Genomic DNA, 15,685 nt, shown 5'->3' with positions numbered 1-15,685 from the left:
ATCTCCCCTGAAAGCGATAGACAAATTTGTTTGCGCCATCATTGATCTTGTCATGTCTAATAATGTTCTATTCCTTATTTCAGCTGCACCATTTTGTTGAGGTGTATAAGGAATAGTTAACTGTCTGATAGTATCTTTTTCAGTTCATAATTCTTTAAATTGTTTTGACAAATATTCACCCCCTCGACCGGTTCTTAAAGTTTTTATGCTTTTATCTAATTGATTTTCAACTTCATTAGGATATCTTTTAAAGCACTCAAGTGCTTCAGATTTATAATAAATCAAAAAGACATAACCAAAACGCGTGAAATCATCAACAAATGTAATGAAGTATCTAGCACCAGACCTTGCCCTTACATTCATTAGACTACAAGTATCATATTGGATTAATTAAAGTGGGAAATCAGCTCTCTTAGCCTTTCCAAATGGTTTACGTGTAATCTTTCCAACAAGACAATTTTCACAAGTTGACATTTCAATTTTGGTGAAAGAACATAAATGCCCTTCTTTTGCCAACCTATTCATTCGATATTTCCCTATGTGACATAATCTAGTATGCCATGTAATAACATCAACATCATTGTTACTTGAATAACATGTCATTACACAACGATCAACATAATAGTCATAAGTTGAAGTATTACAATCTAATACAATAAAATGGTCATAACGAAGTCTAAAACCATATAAAACATTATCTAGAGTTATGCTAACACCATTACGACTAAAAAAAACAAAACCAATGTCTAAAAGAATAGACACAGACACTAAATTTCGTCGAATCTCTAGAGTATATCGTACGTCATGCAACATTAAGGAACGACCACCACGCAAGTCCACTTTGCAAGTGCCTATACCTTTGACTTCAAGCCTACCATTATTTCCTACATAGATCCACCTTGATTTAGATGAAACTCAACGAAACTCCACAATCGCCTCTCTATCTCGACATACGTGGTTGGTGGATCCCGAGTCTACAGTCCACATAAGGTAAGGTTCAGTTAGTAAAGAAGTGCTAAAAACATATGTAGCACTTAGAGATGCATTATTTTGAAATGCTACCGTTTTAGGCTCATGCATTCACGAGCGAAATGCCCCAACATTTGGTAATTGTAGCACTTCAATTTGCTCTTGTCTCTCTTCATAACAAAAGGTTTCCTTTCTTGGAATTTCGTTTCTTCTTTTTCTTAGAGGGTCCTTCTCCAGTCTCTTTGTCTTTCCCATTTCTTTTCCAGTTTTCTTGCATTTGAAACCTGAAGATTTTGTACCACTTGACTTTGCCGCAAAGGCATTAGAAGAGCAGTCTTAACAGTACCAAGGTGCTCATCTTCAAGTTCAACATGACGTGCAACATTGGAAAATTTTGTGATGCTATCATTATGGATCAAGTTAACCTTCAAATGTTACCAATTATTGGGTAGAGACCGAATTAATGTCTGAACTTATTGCTCAAAGGAAAGAACATGTCCAGCACTTTTGAGTTGAGCTATCATGTTTGACATTAACCTAACGTGTTGTTTGATATTTTGATCATGACGGTTTTTGTTAGTGTCCACATAGCATGAGCAGTAGGGAATTCCTCACATTCATGTATGAGATCATCAACTACAGAACTTATTATTCCACGTGCATTGGAGTTAGCCTTCTTCCAAGCTTTGTAAGCTTCAAGATCCCTTTTGTGTTGTGCAGTATTAACCTCTTCTGTTTCATTCAAACATGCTTTATCCTTTCCAAAACATTTTGCTCCTCCTGTACATACCATATTTTATGACTTCAGATGTCGTAATTATCACCGTTAAGTTTTTCACCTTTGGTTGAGTCAGCAATGATACATTTTGATGCTATGTTTGTTATTGACATATAATTAGGCAAGAATTTTAATTCAATTATGCAGCGACATACACATTTAAGCAAAATCATTCTCATAAAGATTTCATACTTAATGTAAAATCGAAAAGATATGTATACGTCCAATCATCATCTACAAATTAAATATTTAATCAAAATTCAAATCTAATTTCTTAATGTAAATAACTAATATATTGTAGACTTTGATAAGAAGAATTTTTTTAAGATTAATAACATAATTTGATATTAGTACAAGCTACATAAATTATATATAAGAAAAACAAATTAGCAACTAAAGATTATAAGTAATTCAAAGACTGAAATCCTCCCACAAGTTTTCAAGACAACTAATGTAAATGCTAAAAGGTTCACTAGGTCATATGTCATGATAAACATCAGTTAATCTACTACCCCAAGGTTCACAGAGAGTGCCTGTTAAATAAGCTAAGGCTCTCCAATATGAAATTTCCTCATAATCCGTCAATTCAGCCCATTTTATTTTAAAAAGGTGAATAAAATCACGTGATGACACATTAGGGGACATCTTCAATGACTCAAACTCTTTCAAATTTTCACTCCTTTTCCCTTCGAATGGACCTAAGGTTCCTTGACAGATTTTGTATATCCCTTGGGACACCAATCTGTATGATTTCACGCCCTCGAAAATATGTCTAACAATGACTTACTCTTCCACCTTGTCCCTTTGCTCGACATTGAGATCTCCCACTTGGAGTAGTTTGAGCATGTTCCCATTAAGCCATATCTGAAATGGGAACAAAATGAAAATATGGTTGATATCATTTAATGTGACAACATATGTATAAAATTTTCGTGAAAGACAAGGAAATGTTCAAGGAACGTAAGGATTAAACTAATTTAAAATTATAATCTAGTCAAAGAACAAGTGATCCCTATTCTTTATTAAATAAAGAAGATTACTCATGGCCTTTTTTTAAAAAAATGAACCACGATCTTATTTGACACTTGATAAAACATATATTAAATTAAATACTAAAATGGATACTTTGTTAACAAAAAAAATACTACAAAACCATTGTATTTTTCTTTTATAAAAATAACTAGGTAAATTACTTGTGCTTCGCACGGGATTGAACTACTTTATTAAGCTTACATATGATCATTTAATAATAATCGTATATTCAATACATAATTGGCACAAACATTTTATCTTTATGAAAAACGTTTCTCCGAAATCTTTAAGTGCTATATTTTTTATATTTTATTTTTGTTATACAAAAAATATGAGTCGTAGATAGATTTGAAGTATGAGATAGAAGTTTAAGAAAATCTCCATGTAAATGGTTGGTATGATGTAATGAAAAATTTTAAATTGTATGAAATTATAAAGAACAATTTTAGACGTTAAAAAATAGACCAAAAACCTTTGAACAACAACACTCCCAAGTAAAGTGAAAAATCAGGCTTATACAAGATCATTAGTAACAGAATTTAATGGACGATCTTGGACTCCTTTCTTATGAACTTCAATCAATCATTTTTTTACTATTGTATGTCATATCAAGTATATGCTTAAAATGACCCTAAAAGTTTTATTATCATAAAAATTTTTGTCATTGTTTCAAAATAGTCATTGGTTTTTTTAATGTTTCAAATCATCGGCCCCAATTTATTTGGATTAAAGCATAGTTATTGTTATGGTTATAGTAGGTAGTTAAAAAAAATTAATGCAATTATCAACTAAGCAGTAGGTGACATCTAAATGTTCACAAGTGATATAGTAAATCAAAATTTTTACACAAACATATTAAAATCTCATAATATAATTTTTTGATCAATTGAACACACAAATATCGAAAATTATTATAAAAAGACCTTATTTTCCTAACAATCAAGAAGAAAATGGCATGTGTGAAAAATATAATCTTTTGGGGTTGTATCAAAGTTTATAGTTCACAAATTTAATTGAATTGAAAGAATAAAAAAGAAAGAGTTTTTTCTTTTTATCAAAATTTAAAAATTTTATCAAAAGAATGAGTTATCAATACAACAAAAATAATCTTTCATGGTAATTAATAGCTTAATTATTATTAAATATATATTTTTAGAGACAATTGATACTTTGTATAAATGTCCTTAAAGTCTATAGAAACATTGAATTAAATAGAAACTAATTAATGTCGGTAAATGTTGTAGCATTCTTTGTTAATTTACATATTTATTGACAATAAAAAATATTTGTTTATAGTGTATTTTAGACATTTGTTAGTTTCACCAAAACTTAATATCTTTTTATGCTCAAAAATAAGAGAAGAAGAAATATAAAAAATTAGTTAACTTGCAATAAAAAATGTATCTATACAAATATCCTAGAAATAGTACAGTGACATACAAAATGTTTGTATCTAAAAAAATAATCAATATAATATACTAACTGTGGCAAGCAAGACAGCAACAATTTTTGGGTTTTTTTAACAAACTTCATCATTGATTCCGTATTAGTTATATTTGTTGTTGTCTGCTATCAAATATAGCAGAACCCACAAGCAATTTTCTCGAAAAGTATATGAAGAGAACCTGCAGAAAGAAATAAAAGAGAAGATAAATTTTTAATCTTCCTCACTTGAATTTTGAACATAATTCAAAAAAAAATAGTCACCAAAAATAGCAAAAAGAAGTTGCAATAGATACATGCATCACTATGATTTAAAGTAAAAAAAAAAATTAAACTTCAAGAAATAGGAGGAAGAAAACTTTGAGAAATGAAATACAATTTATAAGAAGCTTAATCAATATATTTGAATTTGAAAAATATATATATATAATTACAATAGAAATAAAAGATTTGGTTACTAAAGAACCAAATATAATGATCAATCATCAACAATTTAGCAGTGTATGAGTTGTGCACTAAGAGGTCTAAGAGTAGTAATGTAGCATTCCAATATAAATCAATTTCCTTTGTTTATATGAAGAAACCTGTAGAAAGGGACAAAAGAGAAAACCAATTTTCAATCATCCTTCCTGAAAATTTAAGAGAGTTAAAAAAAGGTCACCACAATAGAAAAAAGAAATTATCATAGTTAGTTGAATCACTATGACTTATAGTAAAGTTTAAGCTACATGAAAACATTCAAGAATGAAACAGACTTCCTACAAAAAAATTCAGTTAATGCATTTGAATTTGACTACCCTGTAGTGGGGAAAAACGTACAAATTATAGTGGCAATAAATTCCTCTATTTATAGAAAACATAGCGTAGTGTGAACAAATAATTATTGTGTCTTATTGGAAATGTCACAACTCTTTGAAAAAGTTACAACCCTTTAGAGAGGTCACAATCTTTCATAAAAGTATGATTTTTTCACAAAAATCACAACTCTTCATAAAAGTTACAACTTTTAAAAAAAGTCAAAGTTTTTCATAATAGTCACAACTTTTAAAAAAAAGTCACAACTTTTCATGAAAATGGAAGGCCAATTTTGGAAATAAAAAAATTAAAAATCGAATTCTGGTTTCTGGTGGCGCCATGTAAGCGGGCTTCGGGTTCTCTTTTATATAAATATAAGATGTCACTAATCGATTGAATACCTCGATATGATAGAAAGTTGAATAAATAAAACTCTAACGTAGTGTTCAACCACCCTAACTTTTGAAAACTGAAAGTCCTTTGTTGCACATCTCATGGATCTTTTAGCCACTAAACATTAAATAGATTAAAGTCATTTATTTTACAAGTTTAAAAATTCTAATCTACATGACACTAATAGTCTAATGATTACATCAAACTCTTGGTTAACATATCTTTACTTCAACATAATGATCAAAAGCATAAACATAAATAACAAAGTTTAAAACATGTACACAAAAATAAAATAAAAAATAAAAAGTAAGCATAAATTAGTGGATGTAAACAACATACAAGAATCTTTAGTAACAAAATGAAACATAAAGGAAAAATAGAGCCCGGTGAATGCACATTGTTCCCTTAAGAAATTAGTCCATTCTACTACCTAAAGTTTTAAGGAATTGATCCTCTCGGGATAGAGAAATTCTATTCACAAGTGTGTTGATACAAAAACAATGGTATCACGCAAGTCATTCAACATGAGCAAAGTACATGAATATAATTCTACAGAAGAAGAAGAAGAAGAAGAAGTTCAAAATTTTCGTTGTTTTAAAATTAGAGGAAATTTCTGTATTTATAAACAACAAAGGATAGTATCAATAAATGCTTATTGTGCCTTATCAAGAAGGTCACAACTCTTTTGTAAAGTCACAATTTTTCATAAAGTCACAATATTTCATAAAAGTCACAACTCTTTATTAATGTTGTCACTCTTCATAAAAGTCGCAACTCTTTACTAAAGTTGCAACTCTTCATTAAAGTCGCAACTATTTATTACAGTTGTCGCTCTTCATAAAAGTCGCAACTCTTTATTAAAGTTGCAACTCATCATAAAAGTCACAACTCTTCATAAAAGTCGTAACTTTTCATAAAAAGTCACAACTTTTTGTAGAATTCACAACTTTTCATAAAATGTCACGATGTTAGTAAAAATCAAAACTTTTCATGAAACGGAAGGCTAATTTTGAAAATAACTGATTTAAAAGAGAATTTTTGTTTGTGATTGCGCCACATAAGCTGGCCTACGGTTCTCTATTATATAAATTGAATCTTGATCTTTGCAAAAAAAAGACAAAAAATCAAAAAGGAAAAAAATCTTATACATCCCAATTTTTAAAAAAAATGTGTGTGGGGCCATTTATTTTTCCTTTTTTTTAATTTTCAATAAACCGAGTATTATTGTCCCTTAAACTCTTTATAATAATTTTTTTAAAATTTTTTTTTTTATAAACATATGAACAATTGAATTTTTCAAGTCCTTATCCAACTCAAACTCTTTCTCCTTTTCAACCTTTTATTTAGATTGAAACCTTAAAAAGGAAAAAAAACAGATCAAAATGCTTCACGCTTCATTTATAATAGAGAAAAAAATATTCTCTATTTTCCTTCATCTATGACAAGAGTAAAAACAAATTGTTCTCTACCCTAAATAAAAAAATATATATTTGATTGTTTTTCCAACAAAAAATAAAAGACATCTCATCTTCAGAATACAAAGTTTAAGAATTGAAGGTATGTTCTTAGATTTAGAATAAAATTCAATTTTCTTTGAACTTATGAATTAAACTTCACCATTGTTTTAAAGAAAATATATACTAATCTTCATATACATATTTTTGACACAAGATATATGTATATATATTTATAACACAGAATGAGTACATAATTTCAACTATACTATCATGGAGCATTTAACCGTGGCTCTGATGCCAATGAATGTATTTAAACAACGTTTAGTACAAGATTTGTATGCCTTTGATTGTTGCAGCGGAATGAGAATTCACGACCTGAATGATTTGCTCCAAATCCTTCTTTGAATCACTAGGGAAAAAAGATAGTTTCCAAACTAAATGTTTTATTGTGTCTTTGATCTAAACTTTAGAGTTTTTATTAACCTTTTTGTTTTTTTGCTTTCTGAAGCGTCCAACAAACGAAAAGAAAATAATTAATTCAAAAAGGTGTGATTATTAATGTTAGAACAGTTACATAGTAACTATTCCTACCCCTTTTTCGATTAATACTTATCTTTTTCTTCATGTTTTTTTTATACAGAAAGAAATTCTTGGATTTTTTCGGGTTGGGTTGATCTACATAAGCGATCCAAACTTAAAACTTACAAGCTCGGTCAGAATTTTCATTAGTGCAGGTGGAGTAAGATATTCAGAAACTATGCAATGTGATATGTTGAACACTTTCAACTTTCTAAACCTCTCCAAGAGAATATCTAAAGCATGTTTAGACAACTTCGTACACCTCACGCTCAACACTTTCAAGTTTGGAAGAAATGAGACCGGTGCAACTGCAAACACGATATCACAGGGAGTCATAATCTTTAGCTCAAAAAATATTTTGCAACACCTTCCAATTTTCTCGATGATATATGCAATGTAACACCCCGTAGCAAAAACAGACCCAAAATTAGTTTTTCAGAAAAATATGCAGGTGCTAACAACGGTGGCATCGACAGACCGTAGCCTGAACCACGGTCCGTCCTGCACAACCGTCGATGGGATCAGAAACTCCTAAAAATTTCAGCCTAGCAAAATTGGTTAAGTCTTGGACGACGGACGGACTTATGGTCCGTAGGTCAAACGACGGTCTGTAGTTCGTGACTGTCGATCAAGACTCCCTTCAACCACTCTCTGACAAGAGCTATGGATGAGAATCATGGTTTGTAGGTGGACCTACGGTCCGTAGGTCTGACCGTAGGTGGAAAATTTGCGTCCAGTTAAAGGAAAATGCAGTGAGGTAAACATAAAATGATCATAACTCTTAACAAAATGTGAATTAGGTCTGCCATAACCTACCCACAGATAGATAATTGAATTATCTTTCCATATCTACCAACCTTGATAAAATCAGACCTCCGAGTAAAACGTTATGCCCATTTTAGTAAAAGTCTGTCGAACAAGCCCTCACGACGGACCCAATGACGGGGCGTCGTGCGCACGATGGACAGTTATTCCTGGCTGTTGTGAGGCCCGACAGAAACCTTCCCAGGGGTCTTTTTGACCACTCCTATTAAACCTTAAGTTACGTCGTTTTGACCCTAAATCATCATATTTTAGTCAGTTTAAGCCTAGAAACATGATTAAAACATATCCAAGTGAAATCATTAAATCAAAACTTAGTAAATTAGAAGCAAGAAAGGAGAAAAAAAAAGCTCAAGAACCCTAGTTCAAGAACGCCAGAACCTCCAGAAATTCCAGTCCCAAAACTTAAGTATTTTTCCACGGATTTCATCACCAGGCATGTGGGATTTCATTAGTGGGTTCCTTTCACCCATTAGGTTCCTAGTTTTCAGTGAGATTCTTGATTCTCTGGTTAGGATTAAACCTAGGGTTTCTAGAACTTCATGAATTTATTAGTTTTATGTTCCAAAATCAGATTATCATGTTTTTATTGTGTTTATTGCATGAATTTCAGAACCCTAGCTTTGTATTTCTTTAGTTCTTGAATAACACATGCTAGGTCAGATATTTAAGACATTTCAGATATACATGTCGCAGTTATAAATGCATAATTGCCAGATTAATTGTTGCATTCTCAGTTTGCATGTTCAGTTTTGAGCTATCCAGTATTTACAAAAATTCAGATATAATCAATTAATTTACAGAATTCATTGGGAGTAGCATAATACCGAGTTGGACTAGGAATTAGCGTACCCAATAGTTCCAAAACTACTAGCCAAGTAGGTTGTAAGTCCCCTATGTGGGCAATCAGTATAGTGATCACGCCAGCATATGTCTATTCCTTTGGCAGGGTATATTGGGTCCTCTCGATGGGGCGTATACATCGGACTCCACTTTTAGCTCATGTGGTTTTATTATCAGTTATTAGTAGCTCCCACAGTTCAGTCAGACTCTCTGCATTGACCATTTATCAGTATATTCAGTATTCAGTTTCAGCATGTTATAAACTGGTCATTGCTTCTAGTAAGCTCAAAAATCAGCATATCACGTTCAGATTATTATACTTGTTTTTGTGCTTGTTCAGTTATGTTTTATTTCAGCTTTACTCTATCTTAGATGCTCAGTACCTTTCAAGTACTGACGCATACGTGCGCTACATCTTCCCGTGATGTAGGTTCAAGTTCTCAGCATCCAGATCACGCACAGATCGATTTCCCGATCTCTAGTTCAGAAGATTCAGTGGTGAGTCCTCATTCTCCGAGGACAACAGTCATGAGTTTCATTTCAGTCTTTAGTAAATTAGTTTATGTTTTTGCTAGATTTAGCTGGGGCTTGTCTCAGTATTTCTAGTCTAGTTTAGAGACTATTTTCAGACATAGTTAGATTCAGCTAAGTATTGAGTTAATATTTCTTTTATATTAAACTCATTGTTTTCAAATATCTCAGTTATAGAATATTGGTATTCCTCATCTTTTAATTTTAAGTATGATTTATCTTCTGTAATAGTTTATTATCTTTAGTATGCTAATTATCATGCCAGTAGTATTAGCTTGGGATCACTTGTGGTCCTAGGTTCCGTGTCCGCGTCTCGAGGGTATCTCGGGGCGTGACATGCAAGTTCTTCTAAAGAATGCAATTTAATTGAACCCAAGCAACATGAGGTGATTTGAGTGGAAAGAAATTATTGGGATGCTTTAGGATAATTATTTCATAAACTATTGAGAGTTGGACTAAAGGGAACACCTGGGATTTTAATTTTATGTAACGTGAGTTACATGGAAATGTTACCAAATGTGGAAGCTCATAGTATTGATGAATGTGAACCATATAGGCTAAGATGGGGAAGCAAAGGTACATTTTACAGTGAATAAATGTTATAGACAACTATGGTCACATAGTCAAGTATATGTTAGAAGATCAATCTACCAATGCAGATTAAGTTCTTCTGCTAGATCAAACTAGACAATGGGTGTCTTTCAGTAGACAACCTGAATAGGCAAGGATTTGCAGTTGGTCAACAGATGCTATTTTTCAAGGCACCTCTTTACTTCCCATGAGCTTATGATCAATGGAACATGTTCCTATATTTTTTTAATGTAAGTTGGCGATGCCACAAAGATTAAGAACCAAGATGTCTAGGAGTCTATGCAAAGTTGATAATGCTAGAATAAAATATTTGTTGTAATAAGAGTTCATGATAAACCAAAAGATGTTGTGAATAAGAGAAATATAAAAAAAATACTGATAAAGATTATGAAAACTTAACAATTCAAGTATAAAAAGATTGGTATCTACTTGAGAAAGGAGGAGGAGAAACGTGGAAACATACTGGAGAAGAGAAGCACGAGGCATGTATGATTTTGTGAAATAAAGAGTGTTATTTTAAAAGAGACTGAAAAATATGAAGACTCTCTCTTTTTCAGACGTAATCAGATTAATTAAGCGGTTTTAAGCAAAACAAAAATATCTACACTTAATTCTTACAAAAAATTACACTTGATTGCGTGAATCTGAATAATTCAGATTAAGACATCCGTTAAGTTAAAACAAATGATGCATGAAAGATGTTTGTCTCTAAGTGCTAGTTGTTAACTGATTTCCATAGTGAGGGAACTAGCATTAGAGTTTTAGCAGCTAATATGAAGCCTACATCAATCTTTTCTCTCATATAAACTGCAAATCCTTTATCTACAGAGTGTATTTGTTATATTCCTCAAAATACAAATCTTATTATGAGAAAAGAAAAGACGATATTAACCAAAACACCATTTGATCAAACCTATGAAGGTAAAAAAAGGACACTACAATTTTTTTGTATAATAATGAGAAGTTTGTATAAACATCAAAATTGTTAGTTTTGTTGAATTCCTCTAAAAGTGATAGTCTTTCCATTATATAGAGAGATAAAGTATTACAAATCCCTAAAGATCCATCATTTCTATCCCTAAATATCAGCTATTCTATCTCTATAAATATGCATTTAATCCCTCTAAATCTGATTTAATATCCCTCCAAATTAGTTATTCTATCACAATATTTATTCCTTTGATTCTACAACAAATCTATGTGATCATGCTAATTTATATCACTATATAATTACATTAATATATACAATTGCTTAGATGTCCATCATACTAACATCCCCCCTGAAATTAATGTTGGTGGATCAAGAAGCATCAATTTGCCTACTAGAAACTGATGGTGTTGTCGTGCCATGGATTTTGTAAACACATCAGCTATTTGAAGATCATTAGACACATGTAGAAGAGTAAGGAATCCTTTATCTGCAGCTTCTCGTTTCGATGTGTTTGGTTCTCTCGTGGAAAAATGGAGTAGTAGCAATCTAAATAGCACTTGTATCATCAGCATGGAGAGGAGTAGGATGAGATTCAGGAAATCAAATCTCAGCAAGTAATCCACAAAGCGATACAACCTTAGGGCAATCAATATACATGGTTCAATATTCAATCTATGTTGAAGATATTGATACACGATCTTGCGTTTTACTCTCCTAAGATATCAATGACTCTCTAAGAAACATGCACCCACCAGTGACTAAACAACGAGTATCATGACATCCTGCCCATCCAGAATCACTAAAAGCATTAAGACGAATAGGAAAATCAGTTGAAAAGAAGAATCCACGAGTAAAAGTTCCTAAAAGATACTGAATGATGTGATGAACAGGCACAAAGTGGAGATGACAGGGAGCTTGCATAAACTGACTAACTTGTTGCACTGCAAAAGAAATATTCAGTTGAGTAATAGTAAGGTGATTTAGATTTCCAAATAATTGTCGAAACATAGTTGGATGAGAAAGAAGATTGCCTTTCTCACGAAAATACTTCACATTCAATTCCAATGGAGTATCTACGGAGCAGGAATCTTGAAGACCAGCCAAAGAAATCAGATCCTTAGTATATTTGTATTGGTTTAAAAACACGCCTGAAGCAACATTATGAACTTCCAAACCCAAAAAATATGTAAGAGGATCTTTCATATGAAAAGAATCTTTAATCTTCTGTTGGAGGTTGAGAGGATCTTTCATATGAAAAGAATCTTTAAGCTTCTGTTGGAGGCTAGTGATTAGTGAAGAATCAATTCCTCTGATGATAATGTCATCTAGATACACCAAAAGAAAAACACAACATGTAGATGTTTCCCACAGAAACAAAGACGAATCATATTTTCTCCGCTCAAAAGAAAATTGTAGCAAAGTAGATCATAACTTATCAAACCAAGCTCTTCGAGTTTGTTTTAATCCATTCAAAGACCGCTTCAACTTGCGTACATATGATGTAGCGATGAGAACAACCAATGGAGGTTTCATATAAATGTCTTCTTTGAGATTACCATGGCGAAAAGCATTTTTGACATCCATTTCTTACGGGTGCAAAAGTCTCCTCATAGTCCACCCCATACTCTTGTTTGTTACCAAGAATAACCAATTGAGCTTTGTACCGATCAAGAGTTCTATTAGAATGAATTTTAATTGAATAAACCCATTAACATCCAATAGGGCGGACATTTGAAGGACATGAAACAATGTCCCATGTGTCATTTTCTATAAGAGCAAACAGTTCCTCCTCCAGTGCTTTTTGCCAATATTCGAGCTTGGAGGCTTGTGAGTAACATGTAGGAATAATGATGGTGGTTAAAGTAAAAGAAAATACATACCATTTAGGTGTTTGAGACACTATTAGTAGATCGTCGAGAAGGCTCAAGAGGAGCAGGCCTTGAAAAAATCTCAGATTCTGGTCATAGAGCAGTGTCAGGCGGCGGATCTGTTTCAGGATTGGGTAAAGTTGGACGACATCGTTCATACACAAATCTTGGTGTGAACCACTTTGAAAACAATGAAAAATCCTCAAAAGTAAGAAGAAACGGACAAATAGAAGACTCAATATGAGTAGGAAAGAAATACTGATTCTCAAAGAACATAACATTCCTAGAAACACGAAATTTGTTAGAACTTGGATCATAAAATAATCCTTTCTATGAAGTACTATAGCCCATAAAAGCATATTTAGTAGACTGGAAGAGAGTTATTGTGTTGAGAAAGAGGCAGGTGCACAAAACAAACATAACCAAATATATGAAAACTGTGATAGTTAGGATATTTGTGAAAAATACGATAATATGGAGACTCGAGGTTTAACACTTAAGATAGAAATCTATTAATCAAATAGACAGAAGTAGACACGGCTTCAACCTAATATTTAGATGGAACAGAGGACTCAATAAAGTACGAGTAATGACAGTTTTTACACTCAGCAACCCCATTTTGTTGTGGTGTATATGGGCAAGAGTGTTTTGATACAATTCCTTTCTCAAGTAGGAATTTATTTAATTCGTGAAGCATATATTCTCCACTAGAATCAGATCTTAATATTTTGATGCATGTGAAAAATTGAATCTCAATGTAAGCCAAAATTTCTTGAATATGGAAAACACTTCAAATTTTGATTGAAGAAAATACACCCATGTAAACCGACTATGGCCATATAAATGTCAAAAAGTACTTGAAATGAGCATGATAAATAACTGGTGAAATTCCCCAAACATCACGATAAATGACATCAAAATACATTGCAACACGACTACGAAAATTAGGAAAATGAAGAGTTTTACCTTTGCCTAATTTACAAGTAGAAAAATCAAAGGAAGAAACTGAAAATTAATTTTTATTTCCCAATAAACCAGATTTGGACAAATGAGATAACACAATAGAATTTGGATGTCCTAGACGTTTATGCCAAACCTAATTCTTAGCGGTGGTGGAAGCAAAAGCCTGAACACGAGGAATAGAAAAGTGTAAAGGAAACAGTCTTTCAACTTTAGGCACTTTCGCGATTATCGTCCCCCACACCTGATCCTGCACAAGGCAACTATTATGAGAAAAGTTCACATTAGAATTGTTATCTACCAATTGGCCAACTGAAATAAGACTAATGGAGAGCTTTAGTGATACAAAAACATTCTTGATAGTTCCAGTAATATCCCCAACCTTGAATATGGGTAAATTACTACCATTGGAAAGATGAATTTGTGTTGGATCATTAAAATCACGAATGTTTATGAATATATCAGTTGAGTTGGTCATATGATTGGAAGCGCTAGAATTAATAAGCCAAAATTTAGATATTACCTAATTACCTTGTATTCCCAAAGTTGAAAATGCTGACAAGATAATTTGTTGTACCAACTTGGAAAGCCTTTGCAATACAATTTTGAGGACGTGTAGGGAACTCTTTGATAATGTGTTCTAGTTGTTTAAAATAATTACAAAACTTCTTGCCACAATTGTGACCAATATGACCATATTTCTTGCAACTTTAGCATTGAGTTCTAGTCATATCCATGCCCTTTCCTTTCCATTGAGCTGCAAATGCAACAGTGACAACATTTCCTTGATAATTCTCCTCACGAAGTAATTCCCTAAAATAGACATCCAACGAAGAAGATGAATCACAACTCATAAAGTCGTAGTGAACACTTTCAAATTAATATCGTAATTTCATCAAAAATTGATCTCGCTTGCTTTGTTCATGAACTCCTTGAATGATGAAGAGAGATTCAAAAGTTATTTTAGCATAAAAAATATTGGTAAATTCAACCCATAAGTTCTGAAATTCAGAGAAATAATCTTGAACAGGGTGACCTCCTTGTGACTACATAACAATTTTATGCTCTAACTGAAATCGCCTTACACTATGCTTTTGATTCTAAATCGTTCGTAAACACTCCCACATAGCCTTTGTTGTCTTGTATGTCCTGATATTAAGAACAATAAGAGGGTCAATTGACCCTAAAATCCATGTCATCACCCGATCATCTTTAACTTTCCATTGACTGAGCTTTTTAGGATCGGTAGGAGTAGGATCGCTTCCATCTATATGTCCCCATAATTCATTTCCAGTGACAAATATTTGGAATTGAAATTCCCAGGCAGAGTTATTTTTTCTTGTGAAACTAATATGGAAAAACTCAAACTGATATAACAACATATTCTTGATAAGCTAAGAAAAATAGAAATGCAATGATGCAAAATAACTTGAATGACCAAGACTAAGATTCCAAGATACTTAGGACTAACTGGTAACTAACAATAGGCAGTACTTATACTTTTCAATTAAAAATCTTGAAAGAACCACATATGAAAGACACTAATAATCAAAGCACTGAAAATGGCTCGATACCATGTCAATTTTGCTGAATGCCTCTCAAAGTGAGAGTCTTTCCATTATATAGAGAAAATAAATATTACAAATCCTTAAAGATCTGTCATTCCTATCCCTAAATATCAGCTATTCTATCT

At 32.2% G+C, this 15,685-nt stretch overlaps 1 protein-coding gene across 1 annotated transcript; it reads right to left on the bottom strand.

Annotated features, from left to right (window-relative positions):
* Window positions 1-1,187: 1,187 nt before the first annotated feature.
* Window positions 1,188-12,748, bottom strand: LOC109119550 (uncharacterized mitochondrial protein AtMg00810-like). The gene is made up of 5 exons (XM_019212163.2): window positions 12,721-12,748; window positions 12,196-12,489; window positions 11,917-12,105; window positions 1,610-1,749; window positions 1,188-1,394 (listed from the first exon to the last, which is right to left on the bottom strand). The coding sequence occupies exons 1-5, from the start codon at window positions 12,746-12,748 to the stop codon at window positions 1,188-1,190; spliced, it is 858 nt and encodes a 285-aa protein (XP_019067708.2).
* Window positions 12,749-15,685: the final 2,937 nt, after the last annotated feature.

This window comes from Solanum lycopersicum, chromosome 1 (assembly GCF_036512215.1).
Source record: "Solanum lycopersicum chromosome 1, SLM_r2.1".
Lineage (NCBI taxonomy): Eukaryota > Viridiplantae > Streptophyta > Magnoliopsida > Solanales > Solanaceae > Solanum > Solanum lycopersicum.
The sequence above is the reverse complement of the archived record's forward strand: the minus strand, read 5'-3'. Positions and strand labels throughout refer to the sequence as shown.

Coding starts and splice junctions, on each gene's coding strand:
- LOC109119550 (XM_019212163.2), bottom strand. CDS start 12,748: ATGGATGTCAAAAATGCTTTTCGCCATG. Junction 12,106..12,195: donor GAAGTATTTTCGTGAGAAAG/GCAATCTTCTTT, acceptor TTTCTTTTGCAG/TGCAACAAGTTAGTCAGTTT. Junction 1,750..11,916: donor TACTCGTTGTTTAGTCACTG/GTGGGTGCATGT, acceptor TGGTATGTACAG/GAGGAGCAAAATGTTTTGGA.